The 21,596-nt window shown below is 45.1% G+C and overlaps 1 protein-coding gene and 1 long non-coding RNA gene across 2 annotated transcripts; one reads left to right on the top strand and one right to left on the bottom strand.

Moving 5' to 3' along the window:
• Positions 1 to 876: 876 nt before the first annotated feature.
• LOC136481417 (ankyrin repeat-containing protein At5g02620-like) lies at positions 877 to 4,134 on the top strand. Its single transcript, XM_066478764.1, has 2 exons — positions 877 to 1,490; positions 3,048 to 4,134. Exons 1-2 carry the CDS (start codon positions 893 to 895, stop codon positions 4,124 to 4,126), a joined length of 1,677 nt encoding a protein of 558 aa, XP_066334861.1. The 5' UTR covers positions 877 to 892; the 3' UTR covers positions 4,127 to 4,134.
• A 3,242-nt stretch (positions 4,135 to 7,376) lies between these two features.
• Positions 7,377 to 10,180, bottom strand: LOC136481416 (uncharacterized). Its single transcript, XR_010764711.1, has 5 exons — positions 9,816 to 10,180; positions 9,039 to 9,150; positions 8,756 to 8,807; positions 8,234 to 8,344; positions 7,377 to 7,590 (listed from the first exon to the last, which is right to left on the bottom strand). It is a non-coding gene; the product is annotated as an uncharacterized lncRNA (long non-coding RNA).
• Between the last annotated feature and the right edge of the window lie 11,416 nt (positions 10,181 to 21,596).

Raw genomic sequence — 21,596 nt, 5'->3', positions numbered from 1 at the left:
CAAATGTGTGTTGTCCATCAGATACAGTGATTTCAGCTTGTCAATCTATGTCAAATATATGAATCAAGCATGGCTGATTTAAGTTTGGAAGCCCCTAGAATATCTGGGCCTATCCTCGATCAATTAGTGCTTGACACCATGATAGAAGAAGTGTTGTTTCTGCAAGTACTTTACTGTAAGCAATGACATGTGCAGTTCCACAAAGTTGCCAATTCTGTCATTGCAATTTTCTCATGAGGGCTTGGGATCTTGGTATTCAGGTCCTCGACTATGTATGTATGTGGGAAATTAGTGTAGCTTGTCAAATGACAATGGCTGCAATGAAGTGGTGGCAAGAACATTTCAGTCCACGGAAATCTAATTCAGCATCGTTATGACAAAATGCCAGTGTCACCTTGGAATATGAATGCATTCCGACCTGGAGATGACGTGCAGCAGCACTTTATTAGAATAAGCTTTGGTGTCATTAATTGCTCGTGTCTAATAGGTAGGAGTACAGCAAAAGCTTTGGAATAAAGGTACACGAACAAATACTAAACTTGGCGGGGTTTGGCGATCGAATTCCCCGGCCGAGCAGGTGCCGGCAAGCTGGAACATATACCCAGGCGCATTTGCCAAGTTACTAGACTCCACATGTAGGATTAGGAAGGGCGATTCAAAACATTGGCAGAGAGAGAGAGAGAGAGAAGCAAGGTATCGACCAAACCAAATCTCATCCACAGCAGCATCAACTTCTTCCACTTCCACATGTTGTAGTATTTCACTGGCATCGTCGTTTCAACTCTTGTATTCCTTTCCGGGCTTTCTTGACTTGGAATTGGAACTCCTATAGGACTATAGCTAGCGTCGTCAGACAAGATCAGAGCCATCAGCCATTGCACCGGCGTCACTTATGGATCCCGCGTTGTACAAGGCCGCGACACTAGGGAATGTGTCGACTCTAAGGAAGCTGGTGGCGTTCGACGTCAAGATCCTCAACTCCAAGACGCCCCAGGGGCACACCGCCCTCCACCTCGCCGCCTTGCACGGCCACGCTCGCTTTGCAGGAGAAGTCCTCAGCGTGAGTGAGGAGCTGCTCTTCACCGGTAATGTCGACTGGGACACCCCGGTGCACTTGGCGGCCAAGATGGGCAAGCTCAAGGTATTGGAGCTGCTCGTTGGCCTAGCACAGGCTTGGCCTGATGAGTACCCCGATGGTAGTGAAGACACCCTGCTGAGCCCTCTGACCATGAGGAACCGCGCGGGCAACACCCCGCTGCACGAGGCGGTGGGGAACCGCAGGAGCGCCGTAGCACTGGCGCTGATAGATGCCAACCTCCGCATGATCACCGTCGTCAACGAGCGCCACGAGTCGCCATTGGAAATCGCCTCCCGCGAGGGCCTCGTCGACGTCGTGCGGAAGATCGTCGACTTTGCTTGGGTCGACGCCGAGTTCGTGGAACCCTTCGGCGGCACGGCTCTTCACCAAGTCGTGTTGGGTGGTCACCCCAGTAAGTAAACATATCTATCTTCCTCTATTTCTCTTCGCTACTCTCTACCTAATATAAAGCTGTTTTTGGCTGAGCTTCTGAAAAATGTTTTTCAGATAAAACATGAAGAAGCAGCTATTTTTGTAAAGTACTCCCTCCATCCCAAAATAGAAGATGTTTTAGGATTCAAATTTTGTCCTAAAATATTTGACACTCACTTTCCAATACATCTTTCTCTTCTCTTAATACATATTTTTCTTTTCTCGATACATCTCTATCTTTATTTCTCTGTATCTCTCCCCTTGTTTTCTGTGCACAACACTTTTTTACCTTTTCTTAGTTCGCGTGCCCAAACCTAAAACGTCCTCTATTTTAAGACGGAGGGAGCACAATTTTAGAAACACTTTAGATCCTGCTTTTGCCTTTTTGCCTTTCTGCTTTTCAAAATAGATAGAAATAGAGAGTTATTTCACACCTATATAAAGGGGAGAAAATTTACAATGGTTGAAAAAAAAGGACCATCCATCAGGAAAAATCAAACTGTGCAAAAATAATAGTTACCAACGCCAAAGTAGTGAGAAGTACTAAAAAAAGTGGGGACGGTACCAAAAATAGATGGGGCTAGTACCTAATATTAAAGCTGCTTTTGGTTGAAATAACTCTATTTTATCTCTTCGCTACTCTCTACCTAATATTAAAGCTGCTTTTGGTTGAACCTCTGAAAAGTGTTTTCCACGTAAAACCTGAAGAAGCAGCTATTTTCGTGCACTACAGTTTTAGAAACACTTTAGACTCTGCTTTTGCCTTTTGACTTGCTGCTTTTCGAAATAGATAGAAATAGAGTTATTTCACACCTATTTAAAGGGGAGAAAATTTACAATTGTTGGAAAAAAAAGGACCATCCATCGAGAGAAATCGAACGGTGCAAAAATAAGAGGTACCAATGCGAAAGTAATTATAGAAGTACTAAAAAGGTGAGGACGGTACCAAAAATAGGTGGGGCTAGTACTAAAATAGGTGGGCCAAATCTTGATTTTTATTATTTATCTTTTTTTTATTAAGGAAAAAACTATAATTCAATAGGTTCACGGTGGGGTAAAATTGGGATATCCCTCCACCGGTTGAGAGGGCAGCAGCAGTGCGCCGGCGAGTTGACCATGGCCATGAGGGAGGTGAGAGATAAGAGATAGAGCTGACGTGTGGACTCAGACTTGTTTGGATGAATATGAGACCCAAACAGAGTTTAAGAACCGGAATGACATACTTTCTGAGTTCGAAGACCGAGATGACACGCCACCACAAGTTCAAGGACCAAGATATAAAGAATCTCTTGGAGTTCCTCTTATGGTTCACCGCACCGCCTTTAGGGCAATCTATATGTAAACCTCCAACCCTGTTACCATTGTGGTCATGTCTGTAGCCCGGCAATCATTCCACACAATTTTGATTCTCCACATTTTGTAGGTAAATGTCCAAAATTTTGCATAACACGCGGCCTTGAAATGTTTGAAATTTGAATTGGTTTTGAATTGTGTGACCGCCTCTAGCTAACTGTACGTGCCATTTGATGCGCTACAGGGATCATGGAGATTTTGCTGGAGAAGCGCTCTGATCTGATCAGCCTTACTGACTCTAGCGGCAATAACGCCCTGCATTACGCGGTGCAGAAGAATGACGCACGCGCAGTGGACATGCTACTTGACAGGAAGGTGAGCCTGGCCTACGAGCGCAACCACGTGCAGCAGACCCCGCTCCATGTCGCTGCGCGCTACGGCTCGCCGGAGGCCATCAAAGCTCTGCTCCGTCGGTGTCCCGACGTGGCAGAGATGGTGGACGACAAAGGCCGCAACGCCTTCCACGCTGCCGTCGTCAGCGGCAAGCTAGACGCGCTCAGGTGCCTGCTCAGCCGCGTCCGCGCTGCAGAGTTGCTAAACCAGGTTGACAGGGACGGCAACACGCCGCTGCACCTCTCTGCCAGCATGTTACACGTCCCTTGCGCGTTGATGCTCCTCGAGGACCGCCGCGTCGACCCCTGCATCCTCAACGGGGACGGCCAGACGGCGCGTAGCCTCGTCCAGGCCAACGCAGCCGGCGGCGAGAATGCGATGGATGCGTACGAGATGTACCTGTGGAAGCAGCTCAAGCGGCAGGAGTCCAAGAGGTGCCGCAAGCACCAGCTCCCGCCCGTCACCCTGCCCCGCCACAAGGGCTCCGGCAAGGAGGCCATTAAGCAGAGTGTCGGCATCCACCTCGTCATCGCCACCCTCGTCGCCACCGTCACCTTCGCCGCCACCATCACCATGCCCGGTGGCTATAGCCAGATTGATGGCACGGCCATGCATGCCCACCGCGGCGCCTTCAAGATCTTCGTCATCTCCGACACGGTTGCCATGTGTTGCTCCATCATTGTGCTCCTGTGCTTTCTTTGGGCCTGGCAAGACCCCTCCAGGTTCCGGATGAGCCTGTTCGTGCTGGGCCACCGGCTCAACATCGTCTCATGCCTCGCTATGCTCAGCTCACTAATGGCCGCCGTCTACGTCACTGTAGCGCCCATAGTACCGTGGCTCGCCTACTTTGTCATAGCCATAGGTGCCGCCACTCCAGTCTTCGTCTTCCTGGTAGCCGGCAGGCAAATATTCTATCCAGTTGAAGTATAACTAGCAAGTTTGACCCGCGCAATTGCACTGCAAATATACCTTTTTTTTTTTTTTGGTAACTTGTATTATTGGACTCTCTATCTAGTTTTACTATGTCCTATTATAAATCAATGGCTTCAATTCATTACCGTTTACTGTTGCCAGATAGTTGTTGTTGCTTAAGCTTCGTTTGGTAATTTAGCAAGGATCCATTCATTACCGGCGCGCTCACGGTCCGGGTTATCGTGGAATACATCCGTGTCTGGGAGATCACAGCTGATGTTCACTTGTCGCCAGGAGTGCCGGATCGGATTTTCTGGCGCTGGTCCAATGACGGCTTGTACTCCGCAGCCTCCGCCTATGCGGCCATGTTTGTCGGCTCCTCTCGGCCGCTCGGGGCAAGACAGCTATGGAAGACCAGTGCACCGCCACTCGTGAAGTACTTCTACTGGCTAGCTATGCACGGAAGGTGCTGGACAGCAGAGAGACGCCGCCGGCATGGTCTGCAAGCTTCTGATGACTGCATCCTTCGTGCCCAGCAACCTGAAACGTTGGAACACCTAGTCCTTGGGTGTGTTTACAGCAGAGAGCTGTGGTCAGCAGTGCTGAGGAAACTACATTTGGACACCGTAATCATGTTACGTGAGGAACACATCTTCTCTTGGTGGATTCGAGAGAGGAAAGCGGTTACCAAGGCAGCAAGACCGGGCTTTGATTCACTGTTCTTCCTCATCGGCTGGTCGATTTGGAAAGAACGCAACGCAAGAACTTTTGGGGGGACCGAGCGCACAACCTTTGGAACTACTGTCCAAGATCATAGAGGAAGCGAGGGACTGGTCGCAAGCTGGCGACAGGAAGCTAGCGTCGTTGCTCCAGCTGCTTTAGCTTGAGCATGCAAGTTAGTCGCAAAATTATTGTTTGTAATATCTCCTTAAAGGTTACCTGCTAAAGGCAACAGGAAGGTAATCCTCATTACCGATCCTGTTGCTAAGCGTGTGTCCTGTAACAAACTTTCTACTTCCTCTTAGTGTTAGTGAAATACGTGCCAAAGCACGGTCGTGAAAAAAAAACATCAATCGACTTTATTCGGGTATGTTTCGCACGGCTCCGGCTTCGGCTGCGACAACAGCTTCTATAGGATCCAGCGGAGCCTTACCAAATACTTTAGGATAAAGTGTCATTTTCTGATGAACGGTAGAGGAGCCAGAGCGTTTTTAAAACCTAGAGCAAGAACTAGAAAAAATGGATCCTCTTAAAGTGCTTCAGCTCCTCCAGAGGAGTATTTAGAGAAGGAGCCTTGTCAAACGGGTGCCATTAGAATCAGTGCTGAGAGGGCCACGGACGTATAGTAGTACTCCGGGGTTTAGTTCGATTTAGTGTATTCAGTTGTTGTATATATATTGTTTATTGGTCATGTATTCAACAACATAACCATTAGTTTTATTGATTAACTCTATAACTTTGGTGCATTACTTTCCATGTGGAAATAATGACATTTAAAAAAAAATAAATGAGACCCATGGGAGTTTTGTCCCAGGCTATTGAAAGATTTCTGAACGTTCATTTTTATTTCCGGACTCATGTTGTTGTCAATTCGCCAAAAGATTGTATTGTATAAAATTAGACGAAGCTTGTCAATGTCATGAGCAAAATTGTTCAAAGTCATATGGTTGCAACACTTGATCCCTTCCATTCGTGGGATATGTGGGTACAAGTGAAGTGATGCATTGTATTGCATCTTTGCATATGCATTATGAAGTAATTGGTATTTTATTCATAACCTTGCAATTATTAATTTGACAATCAAATTACGGTTTAAATAACTTTGTTGAAGCAGTTTACTTGCTGAGGTTTTCCATAAACCTCATATGCTTTGTGTTTTCTCGAGTGCTTGATTTGAAGCATTACGGGATGGGAATAGCAACATGTGTGCATATTCACGATATGTACAAATTTTTTGGATATGTGTTGTAATAATGTTAAAGTTTGAATGTTGGAGTTTCCTTTGTTATATGATCTTGAAGTTTGTAGATGTGGTTATCTTTTTCATCTATTTTGGATCTTAGACCTTTCTCTTATCATTTAATCTCAAATAATTCTTGCTTCCGTGTTATCTGTTTTATCCTTGTTCTTGTTGTAGAGTACTGTGGTAACACACCGGAAGGTTGTTGTGTTTCTGGGGTGTTACATTTAAACACTAATTTCCCTTTAACAATTTGAATTGTGAAAATGACTGGTATACTATGAGTAGTTGAGGCACAAATCACTAATGCTTACATGTTTAAGGATATGTGAGTATTTATTTGTGCACCAAGACTCAGTCAATTAATTGATCCTAAAACATAATTCTAAAAATCACAAGATTAGTTTCATTAATTTTTGTGTCTACTAGCTCAACAGGTCATGTATACGCATTTATTTTGTTTCCTGAAGTATCGCATGTCCGTTCAAAGATTTGTAACCATTTAATGTGTCATCCTTTAAGCCCCTCACTTATTGTTGCATGATAAGTTATTGGATACTTAGGCATTAATTATAATGAATCACTTATTCTCATATGCTATAAATAGCCATGTGCAAAAAGCACAATATTCCTTATATTTGCAAGTAGCATTGTAGCAACACTCAGTGCTAGCATCTTCAACACGGAACTAGACGAAGATGGCCAACATAAATTTCTACTCGTGGTATTTGCATTAGTTTTTGTCATGTTTACATCACATCAAGCTTGGAGTGAGCAGGACTGCCATGAGGATAAAGAAAAACTTCTTATTACAATATGTTGGGATACAGTCAAAATTGATGGTGCTTACGTCCCTCCAACTAACTTCTGTCATCACTTTGTCGAAAAAGTTGATATGGCTTGTGTATGCCGTTTACCCAGTCGATGAAGTTACAATAAGTGCGGTTAACACTACAAGAAACCTGTTAATACATGACTGTTAAATTCCATCACAGATCACAGAAAAATCGTCACCAAACAGCATTTGTGATGGTTTCAGAGATCGTCATGTATTGAGCGTCATGGATTGACAAGCGTGACGATCGTTTGAAAACCATCACAGGTTAACACAATCCATTGACGATTTCAGACCATCATAGATCAGCCCAAAGCCCACTTAGTCCAGCCCAAGCCCAATGTTCGTGACAGAAAATAACCGTCATGGAATAGATAGCCACACCATTATTACCTGACTTGGATGCTGACATCACAACTAGCTGCCACGTGTTTGGCACATCATTAATGCAATAAAATTTATCTTTAAGACACACCAATCATACGATGGACATTTATTTATTCACATAATAATGAGCTGATATATATGATGGATTCAACATATACAAACTTATATGCTTAAAATACAATATACATGATCCAATACAACTACGGTGGAAACAAGACATATTTTATGTTTATAAACTTCAAATCAGGCATCCATTAGCATCTTGATGAGCTCAGGCTGCTCACTAACATCTCCGAGTTCCTGAAAACAAAATTGGCACCGTGCTTTGTTAATATGTCAGACTTACCAATCAGACTACTTACACGGGCTGTGAATCAGCTTTAGTTTTAGACAAAAAAAAAAACTAAAGCTAATTCACAGCCTATGTAAGTACTGAAATTAGTACACGGACAACTAAAAACTAAAGCAGATTCAGAGTTGTGCAAGTACTGAAATTAGAAAATGGACAGCAGTATAGTGCAGCTTGGTTCTTCACAAAACTAAGCAGTAAATTGAATGCAACAGTAGCTAATTTACAACATTGTAGTGTCTAGCCATTAGCTAATTTCAATTTACAATAGATGCAAGAGCACATTGTTAAAATTAAGCTTGCTGATAAACTAAAGGAAATAATCATCTGCAACAAGAATAAAATTTGGATTGCAGCAGGTGCTAGGAGATATATTCCTGTTAGCATCAAACAAACAATCTGTACATATTATCTATCTAGATTGCAGCAGATGTATTTATGTAATCCAGAAGTAATGTCTTCAGTATCATGTGAGTGTATATTGTCCAAAGTTTAATAGAAGGTCATAGAAGGGCAAAGGTTGAGAAATACATTGATTCATAGCAAACATTCACAGATGTGTGCAGGGCTCTAGAGCAGTATTTGAATGCTTACAATGGCAAACTGTAGAGCAGAGGTGTATCCTTATTTTCTTGCTGTAGTAGCACACTAGCTGTTCTTGAATAAACTTGGTGCATTTGGTTCTTGATTTTTTGTACATGTCTCCTGAAAATGGCATGCATACAGCAAGCTTAGATACTGCAGCAAGGACTACTGGTATGTAACACAAATAAACAATACAATAACGATATGTAAGGCACACGCTCCATATTTGCATGTACACTGAATATTATGGTCTAAGTCTAGAGGAACCAACACATGGCAAACCTGTGTCAAGTGATGCACTAACAGAACTGAACTAACTCCACAAAATTCAGAAACTAAAACTCTGAATATTGATTGAACTATCTGCTAAAATCCTGAAACCTATAACAAACTGCAGAACAAGAATTCACTCACTGAAGACAAACCATAGCTGCTACCGAGAACTGAAAACTGCAGTGAGCTGCAGTTCATGTCAACATGCAAAGAACAGGAAAACTATCGGCTTACTAAAAACAATATGAGCTGTTGTACCTCTGCTGCCGGCCAGCTAATCTGAAGATCAAATGTAATTGCTTCCTGTAGCCTGAAAATTTGGTACGCAACTAATTAAAGTGATGCTCGATCTAGTCATGAAACACCTAACTCCTATTCCCCTCAGTTTATAAGTGGGTCTCCTGTATAATTTGGTACGCAACTAATTGAAGTGATGCTCGATCTAGTGAGGCAAATTTGGTAGAAACTAATTAAAGAAGTTGATCTGTAAATTGCACAGCACAAACAATCATTTTTTTTGTCGGTGTAAAGAGCACTGAACCTGATTCAGCAGTGCAAGAATCTTCTCTGGAGATGGTTGTCAGTCTATGCTGCTGCTCGTGCTGTTAGCAGAATGCTGGATAAAGTGAAGCCCGTGCTGCTCATTGCAAATCCTGTAATTTAATTGATTTATTAACTGAATGTCTGAATGCCCTTTGCAGAAAAGTAATACCCATTCAATGGTAGAAATGCGGCCATCTCTATAATTGGACATCACAGATTAAATGAAACTAGAATGGTTATTCTTGTTTCTAGCAGCAGTAATCTTCTCTCTTTCATACATTTAGTTCACTGGACTTGACCATATTGATTGGGAAATTTATACAGTCAAACATATGCATGCAGACATGAAGCAAACATTTGCTTTTCATAGATAAATTACTTGCTGCCTTAACGCAAACAACAATAGCCTACGTTTATCACTCCAGTACACTAAGTACCTACAGCTAAGAGCCATGAACAAATACTAACCACCTTTTCTAATGTAAAACACACAGGCTCTAACCAAATTACTTCAAACCTAGCACCATTTTCATATAGACCTTCTGTGCTAAAATCTACTCTCATGTAATCTCAACTCTTCCTGAAAAACAAAAGAACAAGTTGGATAAGTATTAAATAATTGGCACCTAACAGCCAGCACCAACATGCCTTTTCGATTCCACCTCCTATGGTGCTCCTGCAACAAATCCAACCTAGCCCCAAGCACCACTGCTCAAATCTAACCCAAAAAAATGGATTGCAAGAGAAGCAGAAGGGAGTGCTGGGTGCTACTCACCTGGGAGCCGATGGCGTAGAGGAGGGATGCAGGGGCCAGCCAGGGCAAAATTAGATCAGAGCCGCCGCCGTCACCAGAGGTATCCCCATGGTCGTAGTCCCAGTTAGATCCAGCTAAGCGTGTCGCTGCTGCACTTCCATTGGCTCTCGCCTAGGGTTTTGGTGCTAGCGACCTTGGGCATGGATGTGAGGGCACGAAGGTGGACGAAGACAGAGGAGGGAAGAGGAGCTGGGGTGCGGCACCGCCACCGGCCTCCTCCACATGCCACGCGCCGGCCTCCTCCCTCCGAGGGCTGGCCTGGGGCGCCGCCCTCGGCCTCCTCCATGCTGCGCACTGGCCTCTTCTGCGCTGAGCCCTGAGGTAGGGTCGAGGGCACCGGACGGGATGGGGACCGAATTTTTTACTATTTTAGTCCTTTTTCGAAAGTTTCTCACAAATAGACCCCTGATGGAAAGAATTAAGAAAATAGACCCTTAGCTCGGCGCCAGCATCTGATGGAAAGAATTAATAAAATAGACCCTTAGCTCGGCGCCATTGATGCTGGCGCCGAGCTCTTAGGCACGGTGGATGACCTGCCAGAGGGCTCGGCGCCATTCACTCTAACGCCGAGGCTTTAATACCTATTGGGCCCGCGCCTTTCTTCTCTTCCTCTCCCTCTCTCGTCCTAGGTTAGCCGAGCTCCGCCGCCGCCGCCCACGCCCTTGCCTCCACCGGCCGCCCTCGCCCACGCCGCGCCGCGCCCCAGCGGACAGCCCATGCCCCGCGGCCGCGCCGCCCTCCACCGCCGTCCTCGCCTTAGCCTCGCCTTGGCCTCCACCATCGGCCTCGGCCGCGGCCCGCCTTGCTGCCCTCCACCGCCGGCCTCGCCCCGCCTTACCGCCGTGCACCGCCGGCATGCCTCCCGCGCCTGTCGAGCCAGACTCGCCGCGCGGAGCCCCAGGCATCACGCGCCCGTCGCGCACCACCGCTATTGTCGGCCGCGCCACCGCCGACCTCGCCACCTACAACGACCGGCCGTGCCACCACCGACCTGGATCGTCGGCCTGACCCACGCCTATTGTACGTTAGCCCGGAAAGGTAAAAATTATGAATATGCAATGTACCTACTTAGTTGGTGAAAGGATCAAGATGCCCAAAAGGGGAGGTGAATTGGGCTAATTTTAAATTTTCTTGCAATAATCAAATCCTACGGATAGCCCAATTAACCAATTGTGCCTAGAAAAGTGTTTCTATCAAACTAACGCACAACGGACTTACAACCTATGTTCCAAACTTACTCTAGCATGACAATTCTATGAATGTAAAAATAAGTATTGAATTGCTCAAAGTAAATACTCAAAGTAAATGCTCGAAGTAAATAGAGAGAGAAGAACGCGGCGATGTTTTGCCGAGGTATCGGAGAGTCGCCACTCCCCACTAGTCCTCGTTGGAGCATCCGCGCAAGGGTGTATCTCCCCCTTGATCCGTGTAAAGATCAAGTGCTCTCTACAGGTTGATTCTTCGACACTCTGTCACGGCGAATCACCCAAAGCCGCTCACAACTTGAGTTGGGTCACCCACAAGCTCCACCGGGTGATCACCAAGCTCCCAATCACCACCAAGCCGTCTAGGTTATGGCGATCACCAAGAGTAACAAGCACGAACTCTCACTTGACCACGCGAAGCCTAATGAGAAGATGGATGCACACTTGACTACTCTTGATTCACTAATGAGGCTACTCTCTTGGATTCTCAAATCTCAATCACCTCACTAGGACCTTGCTCTTCTTGGCACTCACAAACATGTTTCTCAACTGTTGGAATGAGCAAAAGTGACTCCACACACGAGTGGAGCTTCTATTTATAAGGCAGCCTGAAAAACGAATCGTTATGAGCTTCTGCGGGGTGACCGGACGCTCCAGTCGTGTTGACCGGATGCTCCGGTCAGTTCAACCTGTGATCTAATGAAAATGTGTTGACCGAACGCTGGCAGGGTCCGGTCACCACTGACCGGACGCGTCCGATCGCATTAAACCCTTACTGGAACCTTACTGTACTCGACCGGACGCTGAACCCCCAAGGTCCAGTCAGTACTGACCGGACACGTCCGGTCGTAGATTCCCTTCTCTGGAACCTTACTGGAGTCGACCGAACGCTGCCTCTCAGCGTCCGGTCACTTGACCTCTCCAACGTCCGGTCACACCGAACGCAGTCAATTGATCAAATGAACTGACCGGACCCTGAGGCCAGCGTCCGGTCACACCGGAGCCAGCGTTCAGTCAGCATTTGACCCTCCATTCACTTCCAACTCTCGATCATATGTGAATGAAGTTTGCTCCAAAGGATCTTAGGCATTCGTAGGAGCTACCTAGAGCTAGTTTTAACAAGTGTGCACCACACCTAACTCACTAGACTCGCCTAGGTCAAGCTACTCGTCCATATCCCCCTTAATAGTACGGCCAAAGAAAAACAAAGTCCTAAACTACTCTAAGTGTCTCCAACTTCAATCGACACTTAGAACTAGTCATCCTTAACTTTGTCGTCCATCCTTTAAAAACCGAAACGATTTCCATCATAGGGGCATGACAACCTTGATTGCCCAATTGATCTCCATTACCATGACCTAACTTAATTGCCTCTGCAAAATACACGTTAGTCATAGTAATCTTGTATTGTCATTAATCACTGAAACCCAACTAGGGGCCTAGATGCTTTCAGTTGGCATTTGTTATTTACTAGTTAATGTGATGACTCAGGTAGTTGATTTAGTTAGTGATCTAGTGAGATATATATGTAGACAAATAAAAACATAGATACATAGGTATATAGATATAGTTAGATAGCTACTTAGATATGTAGTTACATATTTAGTTAACTATATATGATCTAGCTATTTAGTGAGTACACTGTAAAATATATACGTAGTTATTATCTTGATTACTTAGTTTGTAGTTAGAAAGTACTTGTTAGGTACTATCTATCGTCTAATTTGGACTAAAGGACATGTGTTTCGTTACGTATTTGAACTAGATGGACAACCTAGTGACCATATATCATGGAGGCACCGTTGAAAGCGATCGCTATGGATATGTTGAGTTTCTTGACATGCAAAGCGTGCCTGTGCTATTCAATGATAGGCCTTCATTTAGTGAGATGGTTGCAAGGGTTCGGGAGGAGCTGCATTGCCTTGGAGGTGATGGCATTGCAGTTGATGGTGTATTGCACCTAGGTTCTCCTCCGAATATCTTCAGGCGAATGATCTCAATTGGTTGTGCGGATTAGTGGGAGAACTATGTGAGATCGGCTATGAAGAGCCAGCTACAATGTTTGGACGTGATTGTACGTCGGGTGTTAGTTGATCCCATCTCTCATGGGTTTACCCTAGCAATGGATCATCAGGCACACATTGACCCTCCCATTCTGAAACCTTACCTGCATGTGCAGATTGCACCTACGGTTCCCGATGCTCAATCTGCCCCCAATGCGGTATTTGAAGATGGTTGTTAGACTCATGTTTCCATGGCAGGTTCTCCTTATGAGATCCCTTTGACACAAAATCATCCAAGTAAGTGTCTTAACCGCATGGTTTTTGGGAGCTTACCCCATTTCTTACATCTATTTCTTTCATTCTTTCCTCATTTCTGTACTGATGTTGCAGGAGACATTCCTGAGAATATGGATGTGCCCCTGTTGCTGCTCAAGTGCACTTTAGAGATGAATTCCGTGGCTCCAATAGTGTTGAAATTATGCATGATTCAGAGCCATATGAGATGGCTAGGGCTCTTGATTCTAATGATGATCGCCCTATTGGAGAGCTGACAAAGAGTGATGTTGAGATGATGAGGCGTATCTTTCCTAGCCGCCGTGATCCTAGAGTTTATGAGTTCAGCGATCTTGCTCATTCCGATCAGGCGTTTGTAGAAGGACATGATGATGAGCTCCTAGAAGCTCCTGAGGCCGGTCCTAACATGGTAATTAAGAATGTGAGGGTGTTCAATGACCTCCCTGTTTTGAAGAGGTGGTTGCAGGCTTTTGCAGTGATACGAAAGAGGCCTTACAGGGTATTGCATTCATATGCGGAGCGCCGTTACACAGTTGTGTGTGACAAGGAACACTGCCCATGGAGGGTTTGTGCAAGGAAGCAACAGGTAACCGGAAAATGGAAGATCACAAAAGTTATCGGGCCACACAATTGTGCTGACCATGAGCTGACACTGAGGCATCAGCAGTTGACATCTACCCTCATTGCCAAGTGGTTGATGGTAATTTTACAGGGAGAACCCAACATGAAGGTGAGGACAATTATCAGGACCGTTGAGGCATTGTATGGAGGATATGTGATAACTTATGGTAAAGCATGGAGGGCTAAGCAGCGAGCGTGAAAGATGATATATGGAGACTGGGAGGATGGGTATGAGCAGCTGCCAGTTCTTTTCAATGCAATCAAAGTGATGAATCCAGACATGCATTATGAGTACATCCCAAAACCTAATGCATGGAAGGATGGGAGGTAGATATTCTTCCGTGCCTTCTGGTGCTTCCCTCAGTGTGTCGAGGCCTTTAGGCATTGTCGTCCCATCTTCTCCATTGATGGTACATTCTTGATTGGCAAATACCAGGGCACACTTCTTATAGCCATATCCTATGACGCGAACAACAAGTTGGCTCCTTTGGCATTTGCTTTGGTTGAGAAGGAGAACAATGATAGTTGGAGATGGTTCTTGAGGCTAGTCCGGATACACGTGGTTGGCCTGGCAGGGAGGTTGGCGTCATATCTGATAGGCATCAGGGCATACTTAATGCCGTGCGAGAGCAGATAGAGGGGTATGCACCTTTGCACCATCGTTGGTGTACTCGGCACCTTGCCGAGAATCTACTCCAGAAGGATGGTGTCAAGGGTAACTTTGATCTGTTCTAGGAGGCTGCTCGACAGCTTAAGGATAAGTACTTTAAGGAAAAGTTGGAGCAAGTCAGAATCACATCAAATGCAGAAGGTAGACAATGACTCACAGGTTTGATAAGGGATTTGGAGAAATGGATGAGAGCTCACGACGCCGGTGGATGGAGGTATGAGTTTCAGTGCAGCAACATGGCAGAGTCATTCAATAAGTTGCTATTGGGGATACGTGGTATGCCCATGAATGCAATCATTCAATTCACCTTCTATAAGCTTGTTGCCTAGTTCAATGATAGACACACCCATGCATTGCAGTTGCGGAGTGATGGAGAGATATGGGCTCCAAAACCAAAGGCACACCTAGAGAAGGCAAGAGAAAGGGCTGGCACACATGAGGTTGCATGCTTTTACCACGCCATAGGGACTTATCAGGTCAAGCATAGGGGTGGTACAATGTCCGATGGCGAGGTCCGAGAGTCGAGGATACATGTGGTTGTCCTCCAAGATTTCAAGTGCACTTGTGGTAAACCAAGGCAATACCACTTTCTATGTTCTCATTTGGTGGCAGCAGCTAGGCATCGCAACTATAATATCGAGAGGAGGATACCTCATAAGTTCAGTGTCGACACGCTTGTGCACACATGGAGCCCCGCTTCATGCCTTTCCGGGACCCTAGAGAGTGGCCTCCATATGATGGGCCCAAGTACATTGCAGATCCAGCTTACCGTTGGAACAAGCGTGGATCAAGGCAGAGGATGAGGTACAGGATGGTTATGGATCAGATATCCGAAAGAATGAGGCGTGGGAGAGGAACTCCATTTGTTACTGATTCCGAGTAGTACGAGTGCGGCAAGTGCGGTAGACTTGGCCATAATTCATGAAGTTGCCATTGGCAGATTAGTGATGTGCGACTATTGGTTCATTTTATTATTTTATATTTGTCGTCTTCATTTAATTAATTATGCATATCTCTTTTTATGCTTATATTTGTGTCAATTACTTATACATTTCTAAGTTCATGTTTCATTGTATATTGAAATTCTAATTCATTCACTTTTTTGTAGGATGGAGCAATTCCACCTGCTCGACCCGACGTGAGGCGACCCACTGAGGACGTCTCATAGCGCTGGGGCAGGTAATAATCTATAAGTTTTGTTCAAAATTTGGTGAACGTACATGTGTTTGTGAAGTAATAGGAGACTATGTTTTATTAGATGCAGGACCTTCCGCTCCTTCGTCCTAGAACCCACAGTGAGTTCTTGGACATGCGGTACGACGACAAGTATACTCCTTTCCTGCAAAGAGCTGGCCTAGATGTCATCTCTTTTCAGGTTCGTCATGGGTTGCCCAAGTTCAACTCAGCGGCCATAACTGCGTTGGTTGACAGGTATTAAATTGAATCATTGCCTCCATTCATGGTCATTTGTTCATGTGATTGACTTTTTGACAAGTAATATTGCTTTGTCTTAAATATAGGTGGCGGCCAGAGACTCACAGCTTTCACCTACCTTTCGAGGAGATGACAGTCACACTCCAGGACTATCAGAAGAGGCTAGGCCTAAGGATTCATGGCAACCCAGTCATCGAGCAGTGCAGGTCAGAGGGCTGGAGAGCATGAGTGGAGGCCTTCCTTGGGTGTGAGCTTGGCGAGCAAGTGGCTCGCACTTCTAGAGTTCCCATCTTCTAGCTACGGGAAGAGTTCGCACAGTGCCTTGAGGAGGCAGATGAGGAGACAGTTGGGTACTACTGTAGGGCATGGATCCTACACCTATTTGCCTATGTTCTCTTCCTCGATGCCACTGGTGACAGTGCGTCCTGGATGTGGATCCACTGCCTCGGTGACTAGGACCAGGTGGGTCACTATAGCTGGGGCTCTGTAGTCTTGTGTTTTCTATACCGGCAGCTGTGTGAGGGGTGTCATCGGTCTACGTCAAACCCATCACTTGGTGGATGCGTGTACCTGTTACAGCTGTGGATATGGGCTCGTCTTCTAGTTGGCTGTCCTGAGGTTCTAGATCGTCGTGAGTAGTTCCAAGGTCAGCCTCCAAGATGGCAGCTGACGTGGGCGTACCTTTGGGACTAGGCTAGGGTTCCATACGTGAGGTTAGACCGGGCGTACATTGAGTTCACCAATGAGCTAGACACGCTGACGGCGTCTAGTGTAAGTAAATTTTATTTCACATGCTGGTTTGAAAAGGATTAGTATACCATCTAACATCTTGTTTGGATATGTTGCAGGTAAAGTGGGAGCTGTACGGTGGAGACGACGACTTCCTTTTTAGCTGAGCAACGTTTGTGGGGCCGACAACGACTTCTATAGGATGAGGTGCCCTCTAATCTGCTTCTATGCTATCGAGTTCCACCTGCCAGATAGGGTTGCACGCCAATTTGGAGTGAGACAGCTTTGGCCTACGGCTCTGTTCTCGACTAGCGTTGACTTACACAAGTAAGTGTTTTGATATTTCAAATGTCTCATGATGATGGTCCATTTCTATCAATATGGTGACACGTACATGGATTCAAGTAACGATGACATACGTGTAGGTTGGATCGTCAGAGGAACAAGAAGATTTTTTACTAGGAGAGGCACCACCAGTCCTTCATTGAGGAATGGGAGGAGATGCACGACAACGTGGACGACAACAATGAGCTACACACGAACCGTTAGTTCAGGCGGTACCAAGCTTGGTACCAGCGTGCGACACATTGCAGGCTGAGGGTATAGTGGACCAAAGCTGACTACACCGACATCGAGTCCTCCGACGATGAAGACACGGCATACGACCAGTCAACTCGTGCAGGAAGGTGGGTGGAGGCAGGACCGATCTTGGATAGAGTGGTAAGCCAATTGCCTTATTTTTGTACGTTAAGTTGCATAACAATACATTAGGCGTTCTTGGACCGACATTAGGAGTTATCTATTGTAGTTAGTGCCACCTTCGAGCCGTATCACCCTTATAATACGTTAGATTCTTGTACAAAAGAAAACAAAACCTATTGCTATCTATTTAGAAGTATTATTACTGAGAACTTTGTTGCAGGCAATACACTCAAATGCTCAGTTGAAGAGATTGAGCGCGTTCAGCCGAGAGTCAATGATGACTACATACTTGGCTTCCTGGATGTAAGATTAAAAATATTCTTTCAAACATATCATTAATACATTAGATTCTTTTAGTTAACATAGTTTTGTACAACAAAGGTTGTCACGTCATCTATGCCGTGCGGCTGGTCGTTGTGGTTGTAGGACAGACACGACGCAAGATGTGTATGTTCCTTCCGCGGGCAGAGGAGGCTTGGGTTCCTCTAGTCAAGCAGCTATAGGGGACGGGGACGAGGACGAGGAAGACGACGACAACGACGTGGACAAGAGGCACGAGGAGCTTGGCCCCTCTCAGCTCCATGACGTTCCCTCGACTCATCCTACACCGCCTCTAGGCACTAGGCGATGCCGTCCACGTGACCCTTACACTCTAGGTACGAGCGCTCTCAGTCACAAGAGTAAGGGCAAGAGTAGGAGGCAGTGAGGGATGTGGTAGTTGTTAGTATACACTATTATGAATTTTGTATTTACTTTTCTATAACTATTTGGGACTGTATGGACATTATGGACTGTGTAGGACATATTATGTTGGTTGTGATGTTCGTTGTGGTTGCATTTTGCTCCTTGGATGATTAAATGTTTGGAATATATAATGATGTCTCTCTTTGTAACCGTGGATGCTCCTAAAACAAGAGAAACTCTTACGAATTTTTTCTATGAAACAATTATCATACTACACTGCTAAAAAGGCACAAATGTAGTACACAGATTAACTATAAATTTATTAGAAAGTGTATAATCCAAACGTATCGTACATACGCTTTGTAGATGAATCTAGGGTTACCAAGCAACAGTGAACAATTCTATGCTTTTCAGATAATAAAAATAGACTTTTCAGATACAGGGACAGCAACGATTTATCACATCACTGACATAGTACTGGCATGCAAGGAAGCACAACTCCACTCTATCTCCACCATCCATCTTATGACTATTTGATCCAAGGGCTGAGGTGAAGAGGCACACGGATCACTGACATGGCACACTGAGAGGCCTCCATTCCTCCTCTCAACCTATAAATAACCACTCACTCCCTCTCATTCACACATATAACAAGGAAGAAGAACACTCCTCAACATTTTCTTTCGTTGCAGTACCAATGTCTGGAGGGTCATCCAAAGAGAGAGGAAAGGGGAAGGGAACTACGTGGGGGTGGGAGGGTCCTCTTGGTCCCGATTTCTTTGAGGAAGCTCTTTATGAGAGGTTCCTAGTTGAGAGCAAAAGTGATTTCACCAAAGAGGCACCACTGAGAAGATACAATGAAAGAAAAGAAGAGTGGCCAAAATGCATACATGGTGAGGACTGCCTAGTGCAGATGTTTACTGAGGGAATAGATGGAGGTCGTCGTTTCTTCAAATGCCCGCGAGCATGGGTAATTGCTATTACTATTTATTTCTTCAATATGTTTCTCTTGTATATAACTTACATGACATACTTATTGTAGTCTTCCTTGGCCGAAGAAAACTATGGGTTCAGTAGGTGGGCCGATCCTTGACCTATTTATCCGCATGCGGAGTACATCTACTATCTACAGGACCATATCTTTGATCTAGAAAGGGAAGTTAGTAGCGGTTACAAGGACGACGATAGGACGACAACAACAATGGTGCCGATTCACAAGAGGCACTCTACAATGATCTATATTGCACCTGGCCTAACCACAAGAACAAGGGTCCTCCCCCATCACCCCCGCCACCACCACCAACAACAACGGGAGGCTACTATGGAGAAGGTGCAACACAATTTGCTATGTGGCCATACTACTAGGATGACTTTATCTTTTTCATATACCACATCTATGTGTTTGTTGTTTGGTTTAATTACCTAAGGCATGTTAGGTTTAGTCAAAGGAAACTCTGTACCCAGGTTTGGTACATATAGACACATGGCATTTCATGTGTTTCATGTGTTGATTTATATAATGTCGTACGTTGTTAGGTTTTTTTACAACACGTGTTCACATTTCAATACGTTCGTATCATTAAGCGAAATATTAAGACCATAAATAATGAAAACAACCAAATAATGAAAAGTTCAATACTATGCCACAATACATAACATATTAATACTAGAAGTACGTGCCGACAGTAGACATAGGGGCAAATGCACTTCCAAATCCTCAGTCTGAAACGTACTGAGTAAGCAACTCATCATCCGAGTACCAGTCCTCTACCACAACCCTGTTGCTGTGGCTAGGCTCACCTGCATTGCTCTGACGCGTCGTCATCCTCCTTCGCCTGTAAGCCCGCCTCTGCTAGAGCGATGAGCTCGCTTAGTCTGCCAGTGTCGTCATCAGCCTCCTTCGCCTGCATACCCGCCTCTGCTAGAGTGATGAGCTCGCTCAGTCTGCCAGTGTCATCCTCAGCCTCCTACGCCTACATGCCCACCTCTACTAGAGCAATGAGCTCACTCAGTTTGCCAGTGTCGTCCTCATCCTCGTCCCCCTCATCAGATAACACAATCGGTGATTGAACGGTGCGACCAGCTCGCGATCTATGCTCATCTAACTTCTTCTCCTCATATCTTGCACGAGCCACCTCTATGGCATGTTCCTCGCTGCAACCAATCCCTTCATGTATAAAATGCAATTAGTTAGCAACGCGATTATATTACATTTAAAATCAGGCAACGAAAAAAAAGGTTTCCAAGCACTCACTGGCACATAATGTAGCAACATGCTCGTTCAAGACCTGCATCTATACTCTTGTCTCCTCCCTTGCCTCATTCCTTGCCCTCTCCTCCTCTAACGGCATCCGCCTCTCCAATCCCCATTTGTTAAGCCCAACATCAATCGGGTTACAAATACCACGCTGTCTAGCAAACTCACGCATCTTTTCTTTGTGATGTTTAACGAATAGGTTGACGTAGTCAGGTCCATATCCCCTCTTCTATGCAATTAGTTGCCTCTTGTTCAGTTCATCCAAGAACTTAGCTTGACCATCATAACATTCCCACCAGCATTTCCTAGTGCTCTGTTCAAAAGAAATATTATATCATATATGTCTTAGCAAAAGAAACAAAATACGATTTCATGTTTACCAGAAAAATAACGAACCTCATCATACTCAATCATATGGCCGCAATAATGGCCTATTCCAAGCTCCGAATGATGGACTAGGCCATAGTTGGATTTAACACCACATTCGCACATGACAAGAGGTGCTTTGTAGATTACCCTTTCTTTCTTCTTTTCCTTAACCCTCCGCGGTTCTTCCGGCCATTGGTTCTTAGGACCATACAACCACTCCTTGAAACAACACTTCGCCATTAAAAACACCTAAATAATGAGAAATTAGTACATGAACATATATAGCTCAAGATTTCAACACATACACTTTGCACTTACTTCATGCTTGTTTGGACACACAAACTCCAACGTATTCTCAAGGTTTATCACAGCTCGATCTCCATAATCGCACAGAGGAGGTTCCTCTAGCCGTCTAACTGTGGCTAGGTGCTTCTCCTTAGCCGTCATTGGTGGAGGGTTAGGGGGTGGAACCCATCGCTTGAAGTGCTCACGTGGATGTCTCCCTCTAAACCGATCGTCAAAAAGGAGGTACCTTGGATCAAACTTGTCTGCACCGTCGATCCACTGAAAAGAAAAAGCACCTCTCATGGTCCTACACAATGAGATTCCAACAAAATATTAGTAGCATACTTACACAAATAAAGAAAAAGGATAGTGGAAACAATTTCTTACATTAAAACGACTGCATGTGTAGAAGCAACGCGCCGCTGTGTCTGGATGTTTCGATTGAAAAACATGGGCTGGGAAACCACAGTCACAGTTAGGGACAGGGAG

The sequence above is a fragment of the Miscanthus floridulus genome, chromosome 9, assembly GCF_019320115.1.
Source record: "Miscanthus floridulus cultivar M001 chromosome 9, ASM1932011v1, whole genome shotgun sequence".
Lineage (NCBI taxonomy): Eukaryota > Viridiplantae > Streptophyta > Magnoliopsida > Poales > Poaceae > Miscanthus > Miscanthus floridulus.
Note: the sequence above shows the minus strand (reverse complement) of the source record. Positions and strands in the feature narration are given on the sequence as shown.